This window comes from Pseudorca crassidens, chromosome 13, assembly GCF_039906515.1.
Source record: "Pseudorca crassidens isolate mPseCra1 chromosome 13, mPseCra1.hap1, whole genome shotgun sequence".
Lineage (NCBI taxonomy): Eukaryota > Metazoa > Chordata > Mammalia > Artiodactyla > Delphinidae > Pseudorca > Pseudorca crassidens.
Window position 1 is genome coordinate 42898196 of NC_090308.1, and position 23643 is coordinate 42921838.

Sequence of the window (23643 nt, forward strand, 5' to 3'; positions counted from 1 at the left end):
TGTCTTCACCAGCAGGGTATGAAAGAACTTATCTCACCATACTTTCACCAGCTTCATAGTAATTTCTTAATATTTGATAATTTTATTATTTAAAATTTTAATTTATTTGGTAGTTCATTTTTCATGCATTTATTGGCCTTTTCTTCCTTATGCGTATTGTCTATTCATATCTCTTTTTTTTTACTATTTATTGAGGTCTTCATATTTTTTTAAATTGATAGGATTTCTTCAAATAGTAAAGATATTATCCCATTGTCATATTTGCATGTGACAATGGAATAATATCTTCCTACTGTCTTTCTTCTGACCTCAGATTTTGTATATGATGCTTTGATTTAAAGGAGTTTTCAATTTCCATTTTGATTTTTTTCCTTTGAAATTTCTTAAATTGTTTTCATGGTAGAAAGTCTTTCTCTGAGGCCCCCGCCCCCCAGAAATGAGGTAGACACATGTTTCCTTCTAATTATTATTTTTGTATTTAATAATTTATATGAACTTGATAAAGGTATGAGGTATAGAAATATTTTTCCAAAAAATATTTTTCTAACATTATGCCCTGAAGAATTTTATTTATTTATTTGGCACTCTATCTTCCTTCATAAAGGACTTACGACAATTCACTGAAAAATATTTCTTCCTTCATTGGTTGTAATGTCTCCTTGATCACACCCTAAATTATTACACACACTATGGCCCTTTTTCAGGTAACTAATTTCTGCTGTAGATTTGTTCTACCTACATTTGAGTCAGTATCACAGTGTCATAATATTTTGATATCTGCCAGACGAGTCCCTTTTGACTCTTCTTGTTTATACTTCTCTCAACTATTACTTCCTATATATCCTTCTAGATCAAATTAATTTCCAATAAAACCTGCCCACTCAAAATTTTAATAGAGTATTAAATGTCTAAATCAATTTAAGGAAGAATTGACATATTTATAGTATCTAGCATTCCTATCCAGACATGTGGTACGTCCTTTCATTTAAAATTTTCTTTTATGCCTGTATTTTTTTTTCAGATAGGTAGTATGCTTCTCCTGTTTTGATTACTCCCAAATATCTTTCATTTCTGCTGGTTCCTGCCATTTACATTTTATAATGTTCTACCTTTCTTGTCTTCCACAGAGACTGTTCCCACCTCTCTCAATAGGGAATCTGTGAGAAAAGTAAGTTCTGTAGAAAAGGATTTTTTTTTTTTTTTCCCGCGGTACGCGGGCCTCTCACTGCTGTGGCCCCTCCCGTCGCGGAGCACAGGCTCCGGACGCGCAGGCCCAGCTGCTCCGCGGCCTGCGGGATCCTCCCAGACCGGAGCACGAACCCGCGTCCCCTGCCCCGGCAGGCGGACTCTCAACCACTGCGCCACCAGGGAAGCCCTAGAAAAGGATTTGAGTGACCATTTTCTCAGTTCTCCCAAGGATGGCACTTAGCTAGTACCATTCCAGATGCATACAAGAGCCCATTCCCTACATACAATGGATGCCTTGGGGCATTAGGGCTACATTCTCTCTGGGAATCCTGACTGAGAAGAGCTGGGACTTTTTTTTAAGTTCTTCAAACTCCTACTACTCCTTACCAAGATTTCACTCACAGAAAATGACCTAACTGACTGCTGATACCTCAGAGAGAAATCCCAAACCACCAAACTATCTCAATTTCCTGCCACAAATCCACTTGCATCTGAACTAACCCATTTCTTTTTCCAGTTTTAATGGAGTAAGTGTTCCTTCTCTTCAGGGCCACCTTCTCCACTCGGAAGCTCTTCCCTGCCCACGCCTTCAGTAACCCTGTACTCTCAACTTTCCCCTCTCTTTCATATCTTTGGTCTCTACTCTTTACTGAATCTGTTTTACCAACATTAGAATCATAGTCTAATCTTCCTTCAAAACTAAATGTCAGGCTTCCCTGGTGGCGCAGTGGTTAAGAATCCGCCTGCCAATGCAGGAGACAGGGGTTCGAGCCCGGGTACGGGAAGATCCCGCATGCTGCGGGGCAACCAAGCCCGTGAGCCACAACTACTGAGCCTGCTCTCTAGAGCCCACGAGCCACAACTACTGAGCCTGCATGCTGCAACTACTGAAGCCTGCGTGCCGCAACAAGAGAAGCCACCGCAATGAGAAGCCCGCGCACCGCAACGAAGAGTAAACCCCGCTCGCCGCAATTAGAGAAAGCCCGCACACAGCAACAAAGACCCAAAGCAGCCCAAAATAAATAAATTTATAAAAACAAAAACTAAATGTCAAGCTCTCCTCCAACTATCACCCTTGACTTGACTAAATTTTCTATGTTCAATGCCACTGCCCATTCGTTTCACAAACCAAACCCCGGCTCTCCCCTGATAATGTTCTTGCTGCAGTCATTAATTATCTCCACTTAACTAATTTAATAGATCTTTTCCAGTTCTTATCTTGATGACCTTTTAGCACCATTTGATAGTAGCAACCATTCCCTCCTGTTGGAAGCACTCTTTTCTCTTGGCTTCTGTGCCACTGTATTCTCCTTCCTCTTACCTCTCTGGATTCTCTTCAGTTATCTTGCTGACCCTATTTTTCTTTCCCACTTTTCACAACACTTTTCTCGTAATGTCTTCTCTTCTTATTTATTTATTTTTTCCTAGACATTTTTATTCATTACCCTGACTTCAATCACCATCAAACCAAATCCCTAAATCCTCTTGTCCAGTCGCATATATCCACCTGCTCACTTCAAGTCTACACTGGATGTTTTACAAGCACATCAAATATGGTAAGTTCCAAACTGAACCCCTTATCTTTCTATTCTTTCTACCTGCTTCTCTTCCAGTGTTTCCTAGCTAAAAGCAGTCACTTCTCTCCATCCCTAGGGCTATAACCTCATTCAGGTATTTTCTTATCCAGACTACCCACACATCTATAACATGATGCTCCTCTTGTTTGCCTGCCCGTATGCCAGTGTTTGATATCTAGCAACGTCAGAGACATTTTTGGTTTTCACAATGAGGGTGAGGGAAGGCTATTGGATTCTAGTGGATAGAAACCAGAGACACTGTGATGTTGCTAAATATCCTACAATGCACAGTACATCTCCCACTACACAGAATTATCTGGCCTAAAATGTCAGTGGTACCAAGGCTGAGAAACCCTAATCTATGCGGTTCCATCTGTCTGGACTCTTCTTCCCTCGGCCCCTACTCCTCCTCCAAACTCCTTCTTATTCTCAGTTCTTTCTTTAAATGTCACTTCCTGCAGGAAGTGTCCTTAACCACTTAAACCAGGTTAACTCTCAAGACACCCTTTATAATTAGTTATGATTATGTGCTCAAGATAGGTTTTTCTGCTACACTGTAAAGGATCAAATCTAACCATTCACTATTTTGCCCCCTCATACCTGTATCACCACATATTTATTGATTAACATTTCAACCATGGGTTAAAAAAATAGAACTTTATTGTGAATTTTTAAGAAAACAAATATCTCAGCCTCAGTTTCCTTAGCTGTAAATTGGCAATATTATCACCCATTTTCCCTACCTCACCGTTCTTAATGTTCAAATGACCTGAAGGATATGAAGGTTTGCACTGACAGTCTCACACCCTGAGCAAACTGATGGCTGGTCACTCTAAGTACAAAATAGTTTTTTAAAATTTCAACTTTGTTAAACAAATTTTATCATAATTTTAAAAAAGTATTTAGAGTATTTTTGAGCCTTTAGAAAGCCCTTAACTGTGCTCATTTATATAATCATCACAATAATGATACTCTATTTTTGCTTCCGGTAGCTTTAGAAAAATGGGTTTTATAGCCTAACCAAAATATTTTAGTTTTACTTTATTAACAAAACCTACACCTGAGTTTTGATTGTGCTCTTCTAAGGAGGAAGCAGTAGACTTGAGAGAGATTTTTCTTTTATTCGATAAAGGGAGGCTTGCCATCTGCATGCTGTACCAGCTAATGGACCGCTGGTACCACCAGTCTCTTCAAAGTGGCAGAAAGAACACCTGAGAGAAAATGACTTAAATTCCCTATTGACATAAACTTCAGTCAACTGAAGTGTATTTCTAAGTCAATATTTTTGCACTTTCACAACCGTTTATCTAATAAAGAGCTATTATTTCATTGATAAAAAGAGCAATCTGGAGGATTTTATTATGTAATTAGCCATTAACTGTATTAAAAGCACTGGTGGAAAGAAATTGGTCATTTCAGAGGGTTGGGGGCTTTATATTATTTCTTAATATGCCTGCATCATTTCACCAAACTAATGGAGTTACAATTTACGTCAGGTCCAAATTTACCACACAACACATTATCATGTGCCCTCAGTTCTGTGGCACCTCCTCTAATGATTAGTGAACTTGAGGATAATGAAGGCCTTATCATGTGCCTAATTAGCCATGCAGGCCCTAATGGTAGTTTAACTCATTTAGATAAAGTCAGTTTGCTGATCTGTTCTTTGGCTGGGAGTAAGAAGGAGGAGGGTAGTCTAGGCAGAAAGTGTGTGCTGTGCACGTGGTGGACCCTTTCTCCTTAGCTCCCACCCCGGCCATCCCCATCTCCAGCCCCAGTGCAGAAGAGATCAGTAAACTGACTAATACACACACACACACACACACACACACACACACACACACACACACAGTGAAACAATCAAGCAGAACATTTGGGTTTCTTGATAACTATCAAACGTTTTGTCTAGATAGGTATATGCCAAATATTAATTCTTTCCATATCCTCAGCTGTAAGCTTTCTGTTTATATTTAAATAACAATTTCTTGGATCAATAGTGGTCATTTTTTAAATAATCTTTTCAGTATCTGATATTAGGTAAGGGTAATTGAAAAATTACCCCTCCTAGGGTAATTGCAGGTGGTTCAGTAGGTCCATGTAAAGAATCATTAGTTGCCCCAAATCTAACTTAGCTCTGTCTAAAGTCCTCAGCCATTCAAGGGACTCAATAAATAACATTTATTTCTATATTTGCCAATAAGGATGAATAACTCCTATTGTTAAACTTGTAATACATAACAGATGTAAAATAGAAATGAAACTAGTTCTTACCTCATTCTTCAGCTTGCTTCCAGAAAACCTTAAAAATCAGAACATTTTTCATTAGTTAAAAATACATATACAGTTATATCTATCAAGGAAATGCAGAGGACCTACAAAAGTAGTAACTTTATATCACGATCAGTGAAATAAATCTGGAGAAATTTGTTTGATTTTCAAAGGGACCCAAGCATCTTTCTCAACTTACTAAAAAAATAAGTCTATTACAGGAAAGTTAAATAAAGGATATTTAGGGAAGTCAGGTAAGATCTGAGGCAATCAAAGCACACTTGATATTAAATATTTGTGCACTCTGGCCTGTATTTTCACTTCACAGTGAGTAGTGGTTAGTAAGCTGACGTTATATTGTTTGTAATATCTGAGTTCATCTTTGTATGACTCGAGTGACTAAAGTTATTTTTTTTTTCCACAAGATACCTTACTTTTAAAACTAATTCATTCTTTTGAGAGCAGTTCTTGGGGAATCGTGCCATAAAGCAATCTCAGGTGCAGATTTAATCATTTGGAGCTCCAGTATTTTAAAAAATAATAATTGCATATTATCACTAGTTTCATTAGATGTCCCCTTACTTGTCAATAACCTCTGCCTGATAGTTGATGACAGATTAGAGCAATATGTTCTTTTTTTTTTTTTTTTTTTTTTTTTTGCGGTACACGGGCCTCTCACTGTTGTGGCCTCTCCCATTGCGGAGCACAGGCTCCGGACGCGCAGGCTCAGTGGCCATGGCTCACGGGCCCAGCCGCTCCGCGGCGTGTAGGATCTTCCCGGACCAGGGCACGAACCCGTGTCCCCTGCATAGGCAGTCGGACTCTCAACCACTGCGCCACCAGGGAAGCCCAAGCTATAGGTTCTTTATATTCATTTGTGTTTTTTCTTTCACAGAGACTCAGTAGCTTAGGTCAGTAGCTTTATCTTACTAAGGTAAGCTGGTATATCAAAATATATGTGATTAGAGATGATTATAATAAACTTTTCATCTTTGTATGATACTGGCCAAGCACATAGATCCTTAAAACAGGTTATCTCTTAGGAAAAAAAATTAAATTTTCTGCCTTTATTTTGTTGAATCTAGCTTGAAAACAGATTCAGCCTTATAAGTAAATACTAATTTGAAAGCAATTCTGCTTCCCTGATTTCTCTTTTACATCTCTCTGGGATCCCTGGTTCACCATTAATTTCTTATTAATGATTGCAAAGTATATTAATTGCCCAGTCATTGTAAATGTCCATACAAAGTTAAAATTAAGGTTTGATGCTTAAAGGAAAATATCTCAATAAGCAAAATTAGTAAGTCATTTTATTCAATAAATATTATACATATTTAAAGACATACAGAACTTATCTTGAAGATAGTCGAACTCTACCTTGTCAGGCCTTTTCCAGAATAAACGGAGTGGTAATATGCACTGCTCTCTTTTATGCCAATCCCATAATAATGATACCTAGAGCAAGAACAGGAACCAGCTCTACGTTAATGTAGTTTTTTGAAGGGGAAAAAAGAGACTAAAGTAGAATTGAAGTAAACCACAAGTAAGAACTGCAACCTCTTGGTCTGCATCTTCCTTTCCTGATTTTTTCCTGATTAAGAAATATCTTAATGTGTTTAATCCTTCTTTAATGGTAACTAATTCTACTTATGGTCATATTTCTGGCTCTAAGCTTGAAAAGACAGGAGAATTGCCTACTGCTAACCCCCCTCAAACCTCTAAAACATTAGGTTTCAAAAACAAACAAACAAACAAAATTATAATTGCAGGCATTTAACTGCAGGCACTTAAATTTGTAAATGTAGACATTGGCTCTAAGTATATCAAGCGTATCTATCTGCAGACTGCTTGGTTCAATTTGAATGTGGTCAACTGAATAAGTAAATGGTGGGTTTTCTTTGTAGTACATCTATTGAATGGAGAAAAGAGTATAACATTATGTGTGGGAAAGACGTTGATGTCATGCATAGGAATATGTATGAAGCATCTGACCCTTTGAAAGTTATTTTCCTCATGAGGTATGAGAAGCCCAAGTCACTGTCATTTTCACTTCAAACTTTTGTGCAACAATGGGGAAAAAAAACATCTCTGTGATGAATCAATGGAAATATGAAACATGGACTGTAACAGTGTTATGAATAATTTGTTATAAATGTATCTATGGATCCTGAGCCACAGGCAAATGTAGCATCTCTCAAGTTGTACCTCATTCTCCAAAACTGCAGACCCCAGACTTACTCCACGCCCAAGTACAAAGGCTACACATGTGACACAACCACTAGTCAAAGACTGGGTATCTAGTGAGGGTGACCAAAGCCTGCTAATTTCTGCCTTTACGCTTCTTTCCCCTCTCTGCGCACCATGCAGCACCATTACCTATTTGGTTATTTACCATTTCAATCTGCATTCATCTAAGATCAGGGAAGGAATGAAATAAAAGAATAAGGGGGTTTCCAGTAGACTTCAGTGTAACCATATCTAAAACTTCATTTCTTAGCATCACCATCTGAGTTTAAAGTGGACAGGACAATGAAGGATCTACGCTTCAAGGCACCTTTGCTGACCTCAGTAATAAAGAAGGGACTTGTCAGAGCAACTCTACCCCTAAATGTTTTCAAGGCTCAGGACGAGAGTACAAATGGAGGCCCACATACCTTACGCCTAATCACTTAAAATATGTAAATCAAGCGAACATATTGTGAAATAAAATGTCCCTCTCCTCGTATCTTGACAATGTACCTCCATAATGATCTAGTAGGTAATTCTGAGCTTAGAATGCCTAGACTCCTGGAGTTCCATGAGGAAACATGGTGGTGGGAGGAGAGCTGCTCCCAGCTCCCTTATCTCCCCAGCCTCTGCTGCTTTGTGCACTGTGAGGGGCCTCTTGAGAACACTCCAGCCTCCATGTCCAAGATCCACTCTCACACACACCCCAGACAGCTGCCCCCTGGGGGAGGCACCCATCTGGTCTATGTTTCCTGAGGATGGATGAGGGAAGAGGCCCACTTCGGCCCAGGAGGCAGGCCTGAGACTGTTTGGAATTCTTGGGCCCCACGGACCTGAAATGCGAGCTTGAAGGGGGATGCAGTCTTGGGGGACACATTCACTCAGGCAATGGACTCCTTGTCTCCTGGGAAGGAGATCAGCTGGAGGAGGGGAGGAACAGAGTCCTCTATAAGTATGAGTCCCAGAGATGGCTTCTCTCCCATTAGGTTCTAAGGGCAGAGGAGTTGCCTCTAATGACCCTGGGCCATTTGAGATGGAGAAGAAAGAGTTTTTAAATATGAAAAATTTGTACATATTATAATAAGAAATGTTTCAGAAAGGGCTGTTATGTTTGAGAAACAGTAATGGAGGGTGATCACGGTAGTGAAGGTATTTTATGAGTGTGGCAGACTGGGAACAAGTTTTCAAATCCTCAGTTTGGGTAGAAGGACAATAGCAGTCTGTTAACCTGAACAGAAGAAACTCCATTTTTACAGTAAGAAAATACTCCTCTGGTAGATAAGGGTAAAGAACCTCTACAGTATATTGGAACAAAGGGAGAAATGAAGGAAATATGAAACTTAAGCAAAGGACATTACAAAAGGCAGCTATATTAATAGAAATTGATAAGGTAAATACCTAAAACCATAACAAATGAACAGATTTAGATGATATTCAGCCAAGCCTATTAGGATTAGTGAGTGAACATGAGTCTGAAATAAGTATAACTATTTTTCTTTATTAGATTTTAGAACTAATATACCAAAGAAAATGTCTTTGCATTAGAAGAAATGAAGCAAGAGATGCTTGAGAACAAGAGCATCTATTACAATGGAAATATATTGCAATTTCATGGTCATTTGCAAAGCTTGCTGTTTGTTCTGTGGATGCTACAGTTCAAATAACTTCATTCTAGCCACTTGCTAAAGCAATACATGTTAAGCATTGCTTTAAAAGTTGATAAATCTTCTTTTACTATAACTTTGATCTTCTTGTTTCTCATCTATAATCCTTGTCTCAACATGTAAATAATATTATACCATGGTAAAGTGGTTTGCCATGCAGATTGAGAAGAAACTACATTGCCTTCACGGGTGGTAGACAAAAATCACAAGACAAATCAAAAGGATAACCGTGAGTTCAACAAATATTAGATGGCACACTAATCCTGACCACTGTGAGAGCTGTCAATACAATGATTAAAAACCGACACGGATGACCAAGCCAGGAACATATATGCTTCTGAATTCCACCCTAGTCCATGGTTTCCTGAGCCAGACTGCCTGCGAGTCACAGGACAGTGACCACATTGAGTAGCCCTGAGGCGAATTTTACTTCCATTTTAAAAAAATCACTTGATGAACACTTTTTGTAAAAATGGCAACATCCTTTAGGACCCAGTAAATGCTGAGTAACATGGATTTGTAATTCTTTTCTTACTTAGGATTTTTAAGGAAAGGATATTTTTATTACACAATTCATTTGTTCCTGATTTTTATAAAACAACTGTATTATTTTGCTTCCTCCTTTCTAATCATTAGGGCAGAATATCTTTAAAAATAGAAGTACTTAATACCTCCACTTACATTTACAGTCAAGATTTTACATCTAAAAAAAAAAATCTTTTAAGTAATGTGTTTTATTTGTAGGTCAAATGTAAATGACACCATCAACCAGATACACACTGACACCCAAGGAAGGTAACTTGGTCAGCTACATTCCACTGTACAAATGAGAAGCAGCATGTCCTTTTCTCATTAGCAATGCCTCATAATTTAGACGTGTTGATGTAGCTGAGCATGTTATATCAATACAATCTTATAATTACGCTGGCCCACAGGGAACGAGTGAAAAAGTGAACTCTTTCCTTCAAACATGTATTTAATGCTTATTGTGTGCTACGTGCTGAGCACGTAGAAAGAGACAGATGAGGGTGTCTGCCCTGGAGGAGTTGATAGTCTTGTGGGGGAAAAAAGCATGCAAAGAAAGAACTGCAATACAAAATTAATATGTGTTAAAATTGAAGCAGGTGATAGTAGGTACTAATAGAAATAGTTACCATTAATTGAGCAACTATTACATGTAAAAAATTTTACGTATACTTCATCTCAAATTTCCACAGCAGCCTGCAAGTGAAGTAATATCTCCATTTCAAAGCAAAGTTCAAAAAAGTTTATGTGATTTGTTTGGAAAAAATATGTGAAAAGTTATGGGTTTGAAGACAAAATTCAAACCCAAAGCTCCACAGAGCACTCTTTGTTTCAATAGACTATACTCAAGATGCAAAATATATATGTATATATAATTTTGTATCTCAGTTTTATTTATACTTAGAAGTTCTTAAATGAAATATAGCTTGAATATGCTTGCACTCAGCATATACACCCTCTCTTCAACTTTAGCATGAATCTTTAAGAATTGATAACTAACTTGAATCATTAAGAACTATACCATTGATCTGAATGTTTCATATTTGAAATTCCATATATAAACAGACTCCCTCTAGAATATAAGCTCCCTATAGTAGGAGCTCAATAAACATTTGTTGAATAAATAAATTTATAATATGAAAAAAGTTAAAAATAACAATGTGTCATAAAGAAAATTTTATAAGCAGGAATTTTTAATAAAGGGCATGCATATAGTATCATATACTTAAACATAGCACAATTTAAAATCTGGTAGAGATTAAAAAGACTCTTGTCTAATGTGATGTAAGGAAATCTACTAATTCCTTTAACTCTACCACTAGTACTGTGTAAACTTATCTATTTCTATCAGTTACTTGCCCTCCATAAATAACGCATGCTTTCCTCACTGTGTGCCTTTACTTTGTTGAGCTCTGTTGGGAATGCCCTTCTTCCTGCACGTCCCCATTTCTTATCTGTGCCTCAAGGCACAGCTTCAACACATGAAGCTTTGCCTGGTCTCTTAGGCAAAATTAATTTCTCTGTCCTTTGAACTCCTCTCTTGGTCAGTTATCCCATGGAGCTTTGCATCTCGTACCAATGGTATATGTATACACGGCTTACCTCCCCTACTAACCTATAAGATTTGGAGGAAGGGAATTTCATCTTCCCCTTCATTGTGTTCCCCCTTAGAAATTACTGTAAAGAAAAATCCTTATTTATTGGACCAGTCAATGTGTTCTGCTAGAAATCTGGAAACTGATAAAACACAAATTCTCTTAAAGCCAGTTGTTTTCAATAACTGCTTCCTAGGACTGTGCCTTTCCAGGTACTGGTAAAATATTGGCGTTGAACAAAAGTTGTATCCCTAAACAATGTATATAAAGGACATGCAATCAGCGTATTTAGATGGAAAGACTAGAAATTGCTGGAAATACAAATCTCAATATTTTGCAATGACCATTGTAATGCTTTAGCACATTTCATATCCAGTTTCTTCTGGAGCCAATAAAATAATCTTCCCCTTTAATCTTCCTTCTAGTGTAACTAGGAACATGTTATCGTCTGTCTGAGTGATGATTTAGTGTCTTTGAGAAGAGATAATAAATGAGCAGCTCTCTGTCTTCCTAACAGCTGAAGATAAACCTCGTAAAACTGGGGAGAGTAATTTCATACAAAGTATACATGGATTTTTCATCTCACTTGCAACATATTATATCACTACTTTGTTGTTAATATATTACCCTAAAATAAATCTTGCTAGGAAATATTTGCCAGAAATATTCTAGCATAACAAGAATATATACAGGTAAATGTTGAATAAAAAGTGAGGTTTGCCTCACTGTGGGCTAACTAGTTTTTAAAATTTATATACCAATAGCTAATGTCTATCCTGTAGGTTACTCTGAATAAAGATTCCCAAACATTTCACAGTTCTTTCTCCCTATATGATTTTTATTTTAAAAGATATATGATAACTGCTTAAAAATCCTAGATATGATTAGCTAATTTCTCTAAGAAAATGTTTGCATAATACAAGTAGTCTTTGTGATTATCTAACAAAATTGTCTTCATTCATTAGCATCAACTGTCCTTAGCCTTGTATCAAGTGACAGATATCATTTACATTTTAGGAATAAAGAAGAATAATTAATTAATTTTTATGCCCACATTTTAAAGTGTTATATTTTAACAGGACAAATGAAATTATTGCTCCTCTTTTTAGTACTAAAGTATTTACCTTGTGTCTAATACTTTTCTTCATTTGCTGATCAATTTATACCTGCACCTATATTTCTTCTTTTCCATTTTGTCATTATATAGAATTCCTGAAACATATGTTCCCACTGAGCTAGTAGCCCTGATGTTAGTTTACATTATACAAATGATAACTGATAAGGAAATGATGGGATTAAGTTGTTCAGGGAGTTGCAATAACTTACTATGATAAGAGCAGCTGCCATATCAGTTTTATTAACCCACTAAATCACTACTAATAAATAAGATAATAGCTTTTATCCGTCATGTCTGAAAACCAAGATTTGACTGATCAAAGTCTACAAGAAATTAAAATGTAACTTCAAATCAAACAGTTTACTGTGTGCATGAAATCTCATGAAATCTAATTGGTGGGCTCAACTGTGTTCTCCCTTACCCTGCTGAGCCATTTTGAGCAAGGGTGGGACGTGGCCTCTTTTGCTAATCATTGTATCTTTAGGACCTAGTCAGCACCAGGACAGACGAAAAATGTTTACTGAATAAATGAATATTGATAATGAAATTGTTTTGACAGCATGTACCCTATCTTACTATTGTTTGCACCTCAAAAACTCTTTGGCACCATGCTTTGTCATCAATATAAATATGAATGGATTGATGATCCTTGCTATAATACATTCATAACATAAAATAGGCAAGAATTACTTTTCATTAGATACTCTTTGTACCTATAGAATTTTGATTCATTTTCATTTATTCAAAATCTAAATTTAAAAATTTTGGGACTTCCCTGGTGGCACAGTGGTTAAGAATCTGCCTGCCAACGCAGGGGACACGGGTTCGAGCCCTGATCCGGAAAGATCCCATGTGCCGCAGAGCAACTAAGCCCGTGTGCCACAACTACAGAGCCTGTGCTCTACAGCCTGTGAGCCACAACTACTGAGCCTGGGTGCCACGACTACTGAAGCCCACGCGCCTAGAGCCCTTGCTCCGCAACAAAGAAAAGCCACAGCAATGAGAAGCCCAAGCACTGCAATGGCCCCCGTGATGCAACTAGAGAAAGCCCGCGCAGAGCAACGAAGACCCAACACAGCCAAAAATTAAAAAATAAATAAATAAATTTATTTAAAAAATTTTGCACAGGAAGAAAAAAAAATTATTAGCATTGGTGGTAAATCAAAGAGAAGAAAAGAAAAACACAAAAGCAAAGTCAGTTTTTATCTTGGTTTTCAGAACATGCAGAATCTGCCATTGGGATTGTTGGTTTTCTTGGCAGGGAGGGGAAGGTAAGAGAAAATGAAGGGATGGAGCGCAGAGCTTATTATTTATTTATAAATTAATTAATACCAAATTTATTCATGTATTAGAAATAATTCAATAGATATTTAGTGATAGTATGTTTTGGGCACTATGACAATACAAAGTTTTACAAAATTGCTAGGAAAATTGGGAGAAATTATAAATTCCTGTTTCTGCAAAATATGCTTACTTCTTCATTTATATTTCTATATCATCAATTGTTCATATTTCCATATACATAAAAATGTTTTTCAAATGTAAATTTTTAAATATTAAACACCCAATAGAAATGATGATTGTGAAGATAATATACCAACACAGAGAACATTTTGGACAAAAATTAAAAGCAGAAAGCAAAATTGTGTTTGTGCTACAAATTTGCTTTTATAGAAAACATAAATATCTCTAAACAAATATAAAATAATTTAAAATGCCTTATGATTGATGCTTGAGAAATGTTGTTAGTTCTCTGAAGAAGAATCTAATATATTAATTAACATTTAAAACTGTTAGATCAGAAAAAATAAATAAGGAACCTCCATACTGTTCTCCATAGTGGCTGTATCAATTTACATTCCCACCAACAGTGCAAGAGGGTTCCCTTTTCTCCACACTCTCTCCAGCATTTATTGTTTGTAGATTTTTTTTTTTTTTTTTTTGTGGTACGCGGGCCTCTCACTGTTGTGGCCTCTCCCGTTGCGGAGCACAGGCTCCGGACACGCAGGCCCAGTGGCCATGGCTCACGGGCCCAGCCACTCCGCGGCATGTGGGATCTTCCCGGACCGGGGCACGAACCCGTGTCCCCTGCATCGGCAGGCGGACTCTCAACCACTGCGCCACCAGGGAAGCCCTGGTGGCCATTCTGACTGGTGTGAGATGATATCTCATTGTAGTTTTGATTTGCATTTCTCTAATGATTAGTGATGTTGAGCATTCTTTCATGTGTTTGCTGGCAACCTGTATATCTTCTTTGGAGAAATGTCTATTTAGGTCTTCTGCCCATTTTTGGATTGGGTTGTTTGTTTTTTTGATATTGAGCTGCATGAGTTGCTTGTATGTTTTGCAGATTAATGGAACGAAATGGAGTTATTTGTAGTGATGTGGATGGACCTAGAGTCTGTCATACAGAGTGAAGTCAGAAAGAGAAAAACAAATACCGTATGCTAACACATATATATGGAATCTAAAAAAAAAGAAAAGAAAAAGAAAATGGTCAGAAGAACCTAGGGGCAAGACGGGAATAAAGATGCAGACCTAGAGAATGGACTTGAGGATATGGGGAGGGGGAAGCATAAGCTGTGACAAAGTGAGAGAGTGGCATGGACATATATACACTACCAAATGTAAAATACTTAGCTAGTGGGAAGCAGCCGCATAGCACAGGGAGATCAGCTCGGTGCTTTGTGACCACCTAGAGGGGTGGGATAGGGAGGGTGGAAGGGAGGGAGAAGCAAGAGGGAAGAGATATGGGAACATATGTATATGTATAACTGATTCACTTTGTTATAAAGCAGAAACTGACAAGCCATTGTAAAGCAATTGCACTCTAATAAAGATGTTAAAAAAAAAGAAAAAATAAATAAAATTTATACCTCAAAAACTCAAAAGTTCAATTAAACAATATTTTGTTGATATGACTGATATGGGAAAGAAGAAGCTTTATCAGGTGACAAAGCACAAATTTTAGAGCCAGATAAACCTTGATCTAAATGCCAACATTGTTATTTTATAGTATCTGTGTGGCCTTGAGCAAGTCAGTGATCTTTGAACTGCAGTTTCCTCCTTTGTAAAACACAGTAATTCCAATCTTGTATTGTCATTGTGAGGATTAGAGAGTGTGTGTGTCTGTGTGCATGCGTGTGTGTGTGTGTGTGTGTGTGTGTGTGTGTGTGTGCATGTGTGTGTGTGTGCTGCTCAGTAAATAATAACTTTTAATTGCATTGCTGATTTTTGGATGTATTGTGAATATCATATTATTAATTTTATATTATTATTAATAATTTCATTACTATTAAGGATAGTGAGGTTGAAAGCATATTCATGTCTCCATTCATTCCTGTACTTTTCCATTTAATTCTCACACCAAACCTGTAGATAATGGCATATCCAACTTATTGATGAAAAGCTGAACAGCTCATCTAGTTGTATATGGGAATATGAGATTAAAGCTCAGATTTGTCCAATTTTAAGCCTCATACTCCTAACCACCAGGCAACTCTGCCTTTTGATATATTATCTTCCAAGATAAAAAAATCTAAGGGTATTTCTTGGAAATAAAGTCAGGAAAAGTATCTCGCTAAGTGTAATTACATCAGAATATTAACAATGACAAAATACACAAACTCTACATCTTGCCATATCTTTCAAAATACTTAGTTTACATATAGAAAAAAAATTTCCCCATGATACGAAAATACCAAAAATATAATATGCAAGTTATAAAAAGCAAATGGCACATCAGGTAAGTAGGAAAAAATTCAAATTGTTAATGCTATGCTCTTGGGCATCTGTTCTCAGATATCAAACAAATTGCCTGAAGTCACTACATATTGTTACAACATAAACCTACACACTGGAGCCTCATTGTGTCACAATGGACAAGGTTAATGATTCATCCCTAATCCTAAAGCCTCCTTCTAGGATTAATTGACTTTCTCTGCAGCCTGCCTGCCTGTTCTCTTGTAGATCCTGTGAAGAGGATTTCTCTGCATTGCTTTGCCTCTTTTTCCACCATCTAACTATCTCAAACACTATCTAATCTTTTCTCTACCTACACAAGTCAGTAGGAATCAATTCAGTAGAAATTAGGCAGTTAAACTGATTCGACTTTGAAAAAAAGCTGACTTGGTTAGAAGGAATGAGCCAATTTTGTCTTTTTCAATCTGGCATTTCATTTCTCAGGCCACAATACTATTCACATTAATAGGAATCAATTAAATAGATATAAATTGATAATCTATTATGTAGCAGACCACAGAAATAGTATGAAAATGGGCGAGACAGTCTCTGTCCTCAAAATACCACCTTTTAAGGGGAGGAGATAAGTTAATTTCGCATTAGGGTAGGTATCAAAAACTGCTATGAGGGTGCAAGGAAAAGCCTACAAAACATCAAGAGGCTAAGAAAAGATTCAGAAGAAGAGGAAGTTCAGGAGACATTCTTTTAAATGGATAGGATTTCAACACACCTCTAGGGGAAAGGGCATTTTTCATGGAGGAAGACAGCATGAACAAAACAGTGGTGGTTGAGAGGGAAGCAAAGGGGACTGGGCAATAAATTGGTGAGGGCATAGGCTGCATGCTGAAAAGTGAGAAGTAGATAATAAGGTAAGAAAATGGTTTGGGACTAAATCATAATGGACCTTGAATGTCAAGGTGAGAAAAGTTTGTCATGAGCAGGCGAAAATGTCTGAGCATGACAGAGAAATGATTGAACTTCAGAAGGTCAGTTTGGAAGAATGGTATTGAACAGACCAAAAAGACAGAGTCAAGGCCAGTTTTTGAAAGTGAGAATGGAGAGAGAGATTCAAGAGAATTCATAATAAATTAGGATCTATTCTTTTGGCAAGTGACCGAGCCAAAAGACTGAGCTAGCCAATAGGATAACCACAAGTTACATGTGGGTATTAAGCATCTGAAATGTGACTAGTCTGAATTGTGATGTGCTGTAGGTATAAAATACACACGGGATCTCAAACACTTGGTAGGAAAGAAAGAATGTAAAATATCTCATTAATAATTTTAATTTTTATTATATGGTTAAACGATCATGTTTTGGATATGTTGGATTAAATAAAACTTAGTAAAATCAGTTTCATCTGTTCCATCTTACTTTTTTAATATGGCTACTAGAAATTTTTGATTTAAATATGTGGTCACGTTATATTTCTTTGGACAATGCTGAACTGGATGTTAGAGCCGAAGGAGGCACTGGACAAACTAGAAAATAAGTTGCAGAAGAGGGAAGAGGACTTTGTAGTGTTGCAACAGAGAAGTTGTAGGGGAAGTTTTATGCATTTATTTGTTTTAAGAAGACATTATCAACAGGTTCAAATGCTAGACAGGTGCCTAGGAAGATCAGTAACAGTAAAAATAAGCCATTGAGTTTTTGCCCAGGTAAAGAAATGGACAGGACAGAGGCATGTGATCAGTGCTAAGGCAAGTGAGCAGATAGCTACTCTCAAGAAATAGCAGAGAGAAGAAAAATAACAGAGCAATAACAAAGAGTATAGCAGGTTTGAGACGATTTTATTTTATCAACACAGAAGAGATCTGGATATGTTTGTAGACAGAAAGAAAGGAACAACTAAAAACACAGTGGACAGAAGAAATAATGGGTGAACATGAACCTGTAACTGGGGTTTCTACAGGGGTCGCCACAAGAGATAAGTAAAGCTAAAGTTATCAAGAGAGAGAATTCATGACTGCTTATTTTATATTTACATTTCCATTAAGTCATATGGGCATGGCATTTGTCTTGAAGGGAAAAGAGGGGAATATAAAGAAATTATTATCTGGGAAAGAAAACCAGAGGAAGAACCTGGACCATGTTCAACCCCTGGCTTTGGCCTTGCTCTTTGGAAGTGTTGTGGATTCCACTTGGTCACTTATGTAGCCATATGTATTTCCCTTTCATGACACTGGTACCTTCAGTCGTGGCTTTAAGATTATAAAAATGATTCATTTAGATTATTTCATCAGAAAAAATAATATATTATGATTTTTCTGTGTAAGTTTTGCTTTTTAAACATTATTTTAAAATCCACTTATTTTTCTTTTTAGGTCTTAGAATTGCTAAAAGTCTGCTTTATTAAGAAGAGAATACCTAGCTCTATTCACTGATAAAGACAATACTTGTTTCACATTGCATTAGTCCTCATATACAATGCATCACATGTACGGATCTGAAATGTGCTCATCCATGTGCCTTACTTTGAATGGCCTCTTGTTCCAAGTCGCCGAGTCGTCAAGAGGGGAAATTTTTGACGAATTGTCTAAAAAGAAAGTCAATTGCTTTAGTTTTTAGAAAGTGTGTGTTTCTGTTGCAAGCCTCTCATATTCAATTAATTCTGGAAAGCAAATGTTGAACTTTGAGTAAATATTTAGTCTGGAAAAAATAATATCATACACATATTGATACATAATGACACCTCAGCAAAGGGAGGGAGGTGCTTTTTTGATGACATTGTTCTACTGCCCTTTTCTCAATGTCCAAAGCAGATCATACCAATATCTGCTCTGGCTTGATGTTACTGCCAAAGCAATTATGACTTCATGTATGTGCTTTGTGGGAAGATTTGGGTTTCTTTATAGTAATACTTTGCAGAGATTTACCCACAATTAAGTGTCTACCTCCAACCCTGAAAGGACATGGAAATTTTCTTTGCCTTGCCAGATCTTCAAAGCCGTGTTTGAAACTTTTTCTTTTCTACGTTCCTTTCTCTAAATTGCCTAAAAGTTAGCATTTGATTAAAGAACAAAAATCTCTTCTACATAAAACAGGGCTTTTAACCTGAATCTTAGGAGATCCATACATGATCTTCTAAAAGCTCCATGGCAAACTCTGTGTATTAATATGTGTTAATTTCTTGGGGACTGGCTCTGTAGTTTTTATCAGATTCTCAAGGTGTTTTATGGCTCCCCAAACAGTTAAGAATGACTGCCATAAGGGGCACTAATAAAATATTAAAGCTAAAATGCAGCCTCCTCATTTTACAGAATGAGTGAACTGAGTTTTGAGGAAGTTTAGTGCTTTTCAGGTCTCGCAACAAATTAGAGTCTAGGCTAGCACCTAAATCACTGGATTACCATGCCCTTATCACACTGTCTCCTGTAAACGATAGGTTTTCAAAATAAATTAATAAATTATTTTACTTAAAAAAAAACCTGGGAAGCCAGACCATAGTAATCATTATTTTCTAGACAACGAGTCCCTCTACAGGTTAGAATTTGGATTTCAGTTTATAAGAGATGCAATATTTGAGATCTAAACTTCTTACAATTTTTCTGGGATATCCTTGGTTCTTAGATAATAGAGCAAGACAAGAATCTCAAAGAACAAGGCTCTCCCAAGAGATTGATATTGTTTCCTGATTCTTAAAATGAGATCAACATATGTAAGTAGAGTAATGTCAGCTATATAGGTTCCCATCCTAACCACACAGGTTGGGTAAAAAGGAATGTTTTTAAATGAGAGAAATTTAACCAATCCCATCACGACATCTTGCAGTTTGGAGTGTAAATATACTTAGAACAAATGGAGAATTAGGAGAACTATTTATGAAATAGAATAAACACAGTCACCAATTACATTAACAAGATACTTGTCACCTCCACTTAATTCTGCTTCTCAATACAGGCCATACCATACTCTTCAATGTATCCATCTTTGAAAGGAAATATTATTGCTCAAATACAGCTTCCTTTAAGATCACATTAAATCTTCTAATAGCCAGGGTTCTAATATTCAAAGCATATAGTAATTCAAGGTAAAACAAATAGTAGGTAACATCTAGGTTAAACATACAATAGTTCCAAAAACAGCCAAGAGATTTCATTTACAAAACAGATTCTTAATATTCTATAAGAAAATTTGAACAGATAAGTTTGTTTCCATACTGTCTGCCTGACATGACTTCAGTTGTAAGGTAGTATAGCCAATATGTGTTATTTACCTTTCCAAAGGTGGCTGCACAGGCTGGCTCCAGTTTCTCTTTCCGGCAGAAATCTAAATAGTGTGCATAAAGGATGCACCGTGGTAAGCAAACTCCTTCACATACAATGTAATTCTCTTCAAGCCTAAGAAAAAGGGCAAAGAATTAGGTCAAACCTTTTCTTTATTTCTTCTTTCCTTTCCCCTCTCACGTTGATTTAATGCTCCTTTTGAATACAGACTCTATACAAATGAGTTCTTGAGCAGACATGAGTAGACTTCTTTTATTCTGGATAATATTAAAAATATGATCATAAGGATTAAAGTTAGAAGAGCAAGAACCCCAATGAACACCTGCTAGTGCAGTTAAAATACCATGGCTAAGACAAAACCACTCCTGTGTGGTCCACATCCCAATGAATAGGTCGTACTTCTGTGTAAGTCTTCCCTGTTCAACACGCTTTGCTCTGTGCTAATCAAATATGAATAGTGAAATTGAAGGTGATGGTTTTTAAAAATAACATTCTCAACACTAAACATTCTCTTACTTCTGTGTAAGTCTTCCCTGTTCATCACACTTTGCTCTGTGCTAATCAAATATGAATAGTGAAATTGAAGGTGATGGTTTTTAAAAATAACATTCTCAACACTAAAGGGCTGCCAGGCTTCAGGTTGGCAAATGTCTATAATCTCTTACTTTCTTTCACAAACTAGTTCCAAACACTGAATAGTTAGGGAAGCATGGTGATACATTTATTTGCAAAATACATAAGAGTAAATTAACTTCACTTAAGTTCGAAATGGTACCGATCTATTTCTATCTCTACACTTTTTACTGTAATCAGTACTTACAATTATCTAAAAGATCCTGTACACTTGAAACATACTGTTATTCTCTATAGATGCCTCCAAACATGACATATCAATTCAGCTCCATATTATAAACATAATTATATAAACTTTGAAAATTTAGAAGTAATTCCATTTAATTTGGATGCCTGCAATTGCACACAATTTATATAAATGTAATAAAATATATTTAAGTGTTATAAATATCTGAACAGCAATCAGAACATCAGAAGTTGTAGATTCTACTCTCAATTTTTCTAACCTTTCAGTAGATGATATTGGCTAAAATTTACTTATACTCTTTTTATGTAGAGTAAAATCATAATTACTACTATACAAGAGCAATGCAATATAGAATATGCATTCAGACTAAAATTGAGTGAAACTCTTCTAAACTCTTTAGATCTCTGATTTAACACGTTCCCAAGGTGCATGAGATAAAAGCTACAGGACGTGTTTCCTAAGCAGGTAAAATATCAGACATCCATTGTTCTATGACAAAGGAAAAAAATGAATCAAAACCCAATAAAATTTGCATACATAAAACCAAACACCTAGTTGATGGTGAAAATTGAAGTTAGGCAGATTTTTCACTTTAATTTTTCAATTCTACAGTTTAATATCCCCGCTATAATCTATAACCTTAAGGAAAAAATTATCAGAAGGTAAATAACTCACCTAGGCTATTTTTTTTTAAATTATGTAACACTTTTTTAAGAGAGAGTATGGAGAATTCAAACAAAATGACAACATTTTATAGTTTCAAAAAATATGAAAATTACTGAGAAATATTCAACTATTTAAAACTATATTTTAATGACACGTATATAATGCCCACTTTTTCACCTGGCTATTTTGATGGTGTAGGCATTATTTTTGTCTTCAAAATACTGAAAAATCCTATACATAAGTATAATGTTAACTTTGGGTATAACTTTTTTCTTTAATTGTAATGCATTTACATTTATAAAATAAAAACCTAAGTTTGTTTCCATTCATTCAAGTTGAACTGAATAATGCAAGTGATCATTCAAAAGACCTTCATAATATATCTGAAGTCAAAACCTTTTAGCTCCAATTATCCTAAAAAAAATAGTGTGTCCTAAATATTTCAGATAATTAGCTCAACTATTTACTGCTCTAGTAGATTCTTAACCAGTAAACGTGATATCAACTTCAATAGTTAAACCATAATTTTAGAAAGATATTTAGTTTATATTTCAAATATTTGAAAGTTAAGGATATAATTACAAAAATTTACTACATGCAAATTGTAATTCAGTGTTTAAATAAGATGTGCTACTTTTTTTAAGATACTGTTTTTTCTACTGTATTTTTCTAAGATTTAGATCACACTTTACATATAAACAGATCATGTAACATCAGCAAGTAGACATTTTTACTTATTTGCGTCTTATTTGGAATTTGGAAGGAAATTTATAGTTCTATTTCTTCACACTACATAGAGAAGTATAATATTATGTTTTTACTTTAAATTTCCTCTTCCTTTTAGAATATTATAAAATGTACTGTATATGTAGAGAGCCTACTGATAAACTCTTGGTTTTTAAAGATTTTCCACAAAATCCAATTAGTGATATTTCACTGTAATAAATCATATGTGAAAGGTAGTTGAACATTTATTTAAGTTAATAGCGTCATCTTAACTGATTTTTCTATGTCTTCTAGTTCAAACACATTTCATCTTATGGCCAATACACAATTTTGAATTTGCCCTCTACGGATAAAGGCACCGTTAAGATCCTTCCTCCTTTTAAGTTGTTTTTAAGAATCATGTTTTATAAACATAAAAATAACAAATATATAAGGACTGAATTGATTGCATGTTAAGCAAATAAGTAATAAAAAATTCATTATTGCTTACATTAGAAGAAATTATAGTTTTAGTCAATAATGAACAGAGTGATGGTTTTTATTTGTATTGCAGATCATTTTTCACCAGTACCAGAGTATGTCTCTATACCAAATATTCAGTGAAAACAATTTTTGGATGAATTTCTAATCGGTCTTTTAAACTTCTCCAAGAAAGTCTGAGGGAGAAGCAAATTGAGAAAAGCAAAGAATCTGAATATACTGACTTTAAAAATTCAACAGGTGCTTAAGGGTATCCTTGGGCGAGTCTTACCACTGCAGGGTGAGCTGAGTCTGCTTCTTTTTATCCTTCATAATCTGCGTGATGGTTTTCTTCTGAGAGAGGTGTGGATCGGTTGCTTTGGTTTTGCTGTCTTGATTGTCCGCAACCTCTTCTTCAGAGGAAAAGTTACCATTGCTTAAATGCATTTCTGATTGCAAGTTGAAAAGATGATAAAGAAAATCAGAATATACAATCAATTAATTAGCCTCTAAATGTATCTTGGCGTCAAACAGGGTGGCCTATGGGGTTCAGAAGAGAGCTATGCAAAATCCTTTCGACTTAATTTCTATTTAACAATCATTTTCCTAGGGGAAATATACGCGCGTTTGCGGTATGTTTCTTTTTATTATCGGATGCCCTGTAAAAATTACATCCGCGTCCCAATCACGTCCCGGGAGGGGGCAGAGCACTCACCGGCTTTAACTCCCACCGGCAGCTCCGGGTCGTCCCCTTTCTCCCCGCTGCCCAGCGCACCCCCGGGCTGCGCTTCAGCCGCCAGGTACACCCTTTCTTCGGGGAAAACGAGCAAACCCTTGCTCAGGAG

The 23643-nt window shown here is 36.2% G+C and overlaps 1 protein-coding gene across 1 annotated transcript in view; it reads right to left on the bottom strand.

The window, feature by feature from the left end:
* The window catches only part of RFX6 (regulatory factor X6), a 56604-nt gene extending 33315 nt beyond the window's left edge, over positions 1-23289 (bottom strand). Inside the window, exons 1-5 of the mRNA XM_067702279.1 lie at positions 23091-23289; positions 20118-20241; positions 18376-18437; positions 6411-6488; positions 5037-5064 (exon numbers count right to left, since the gene is read on the bottom strand). Coding sequence (XP_067558380.1) covers positions 5037-5064; positions 6411-6488; positions 18376-18437; positions 20118-20241; positions 23091-23245 — 447 coding nt within the window. The 5' untranslated portion in view covers positions 23246-23289. The remainder of the gene's footprint in view (positions 1-5036; positions 5065-6410; positions 6489-18375; positions 18438-20117; positions 20242-23090) is intronic.
* Between the last annotated feature and the right edge of the window lie 354 nt (positions 23290-23643).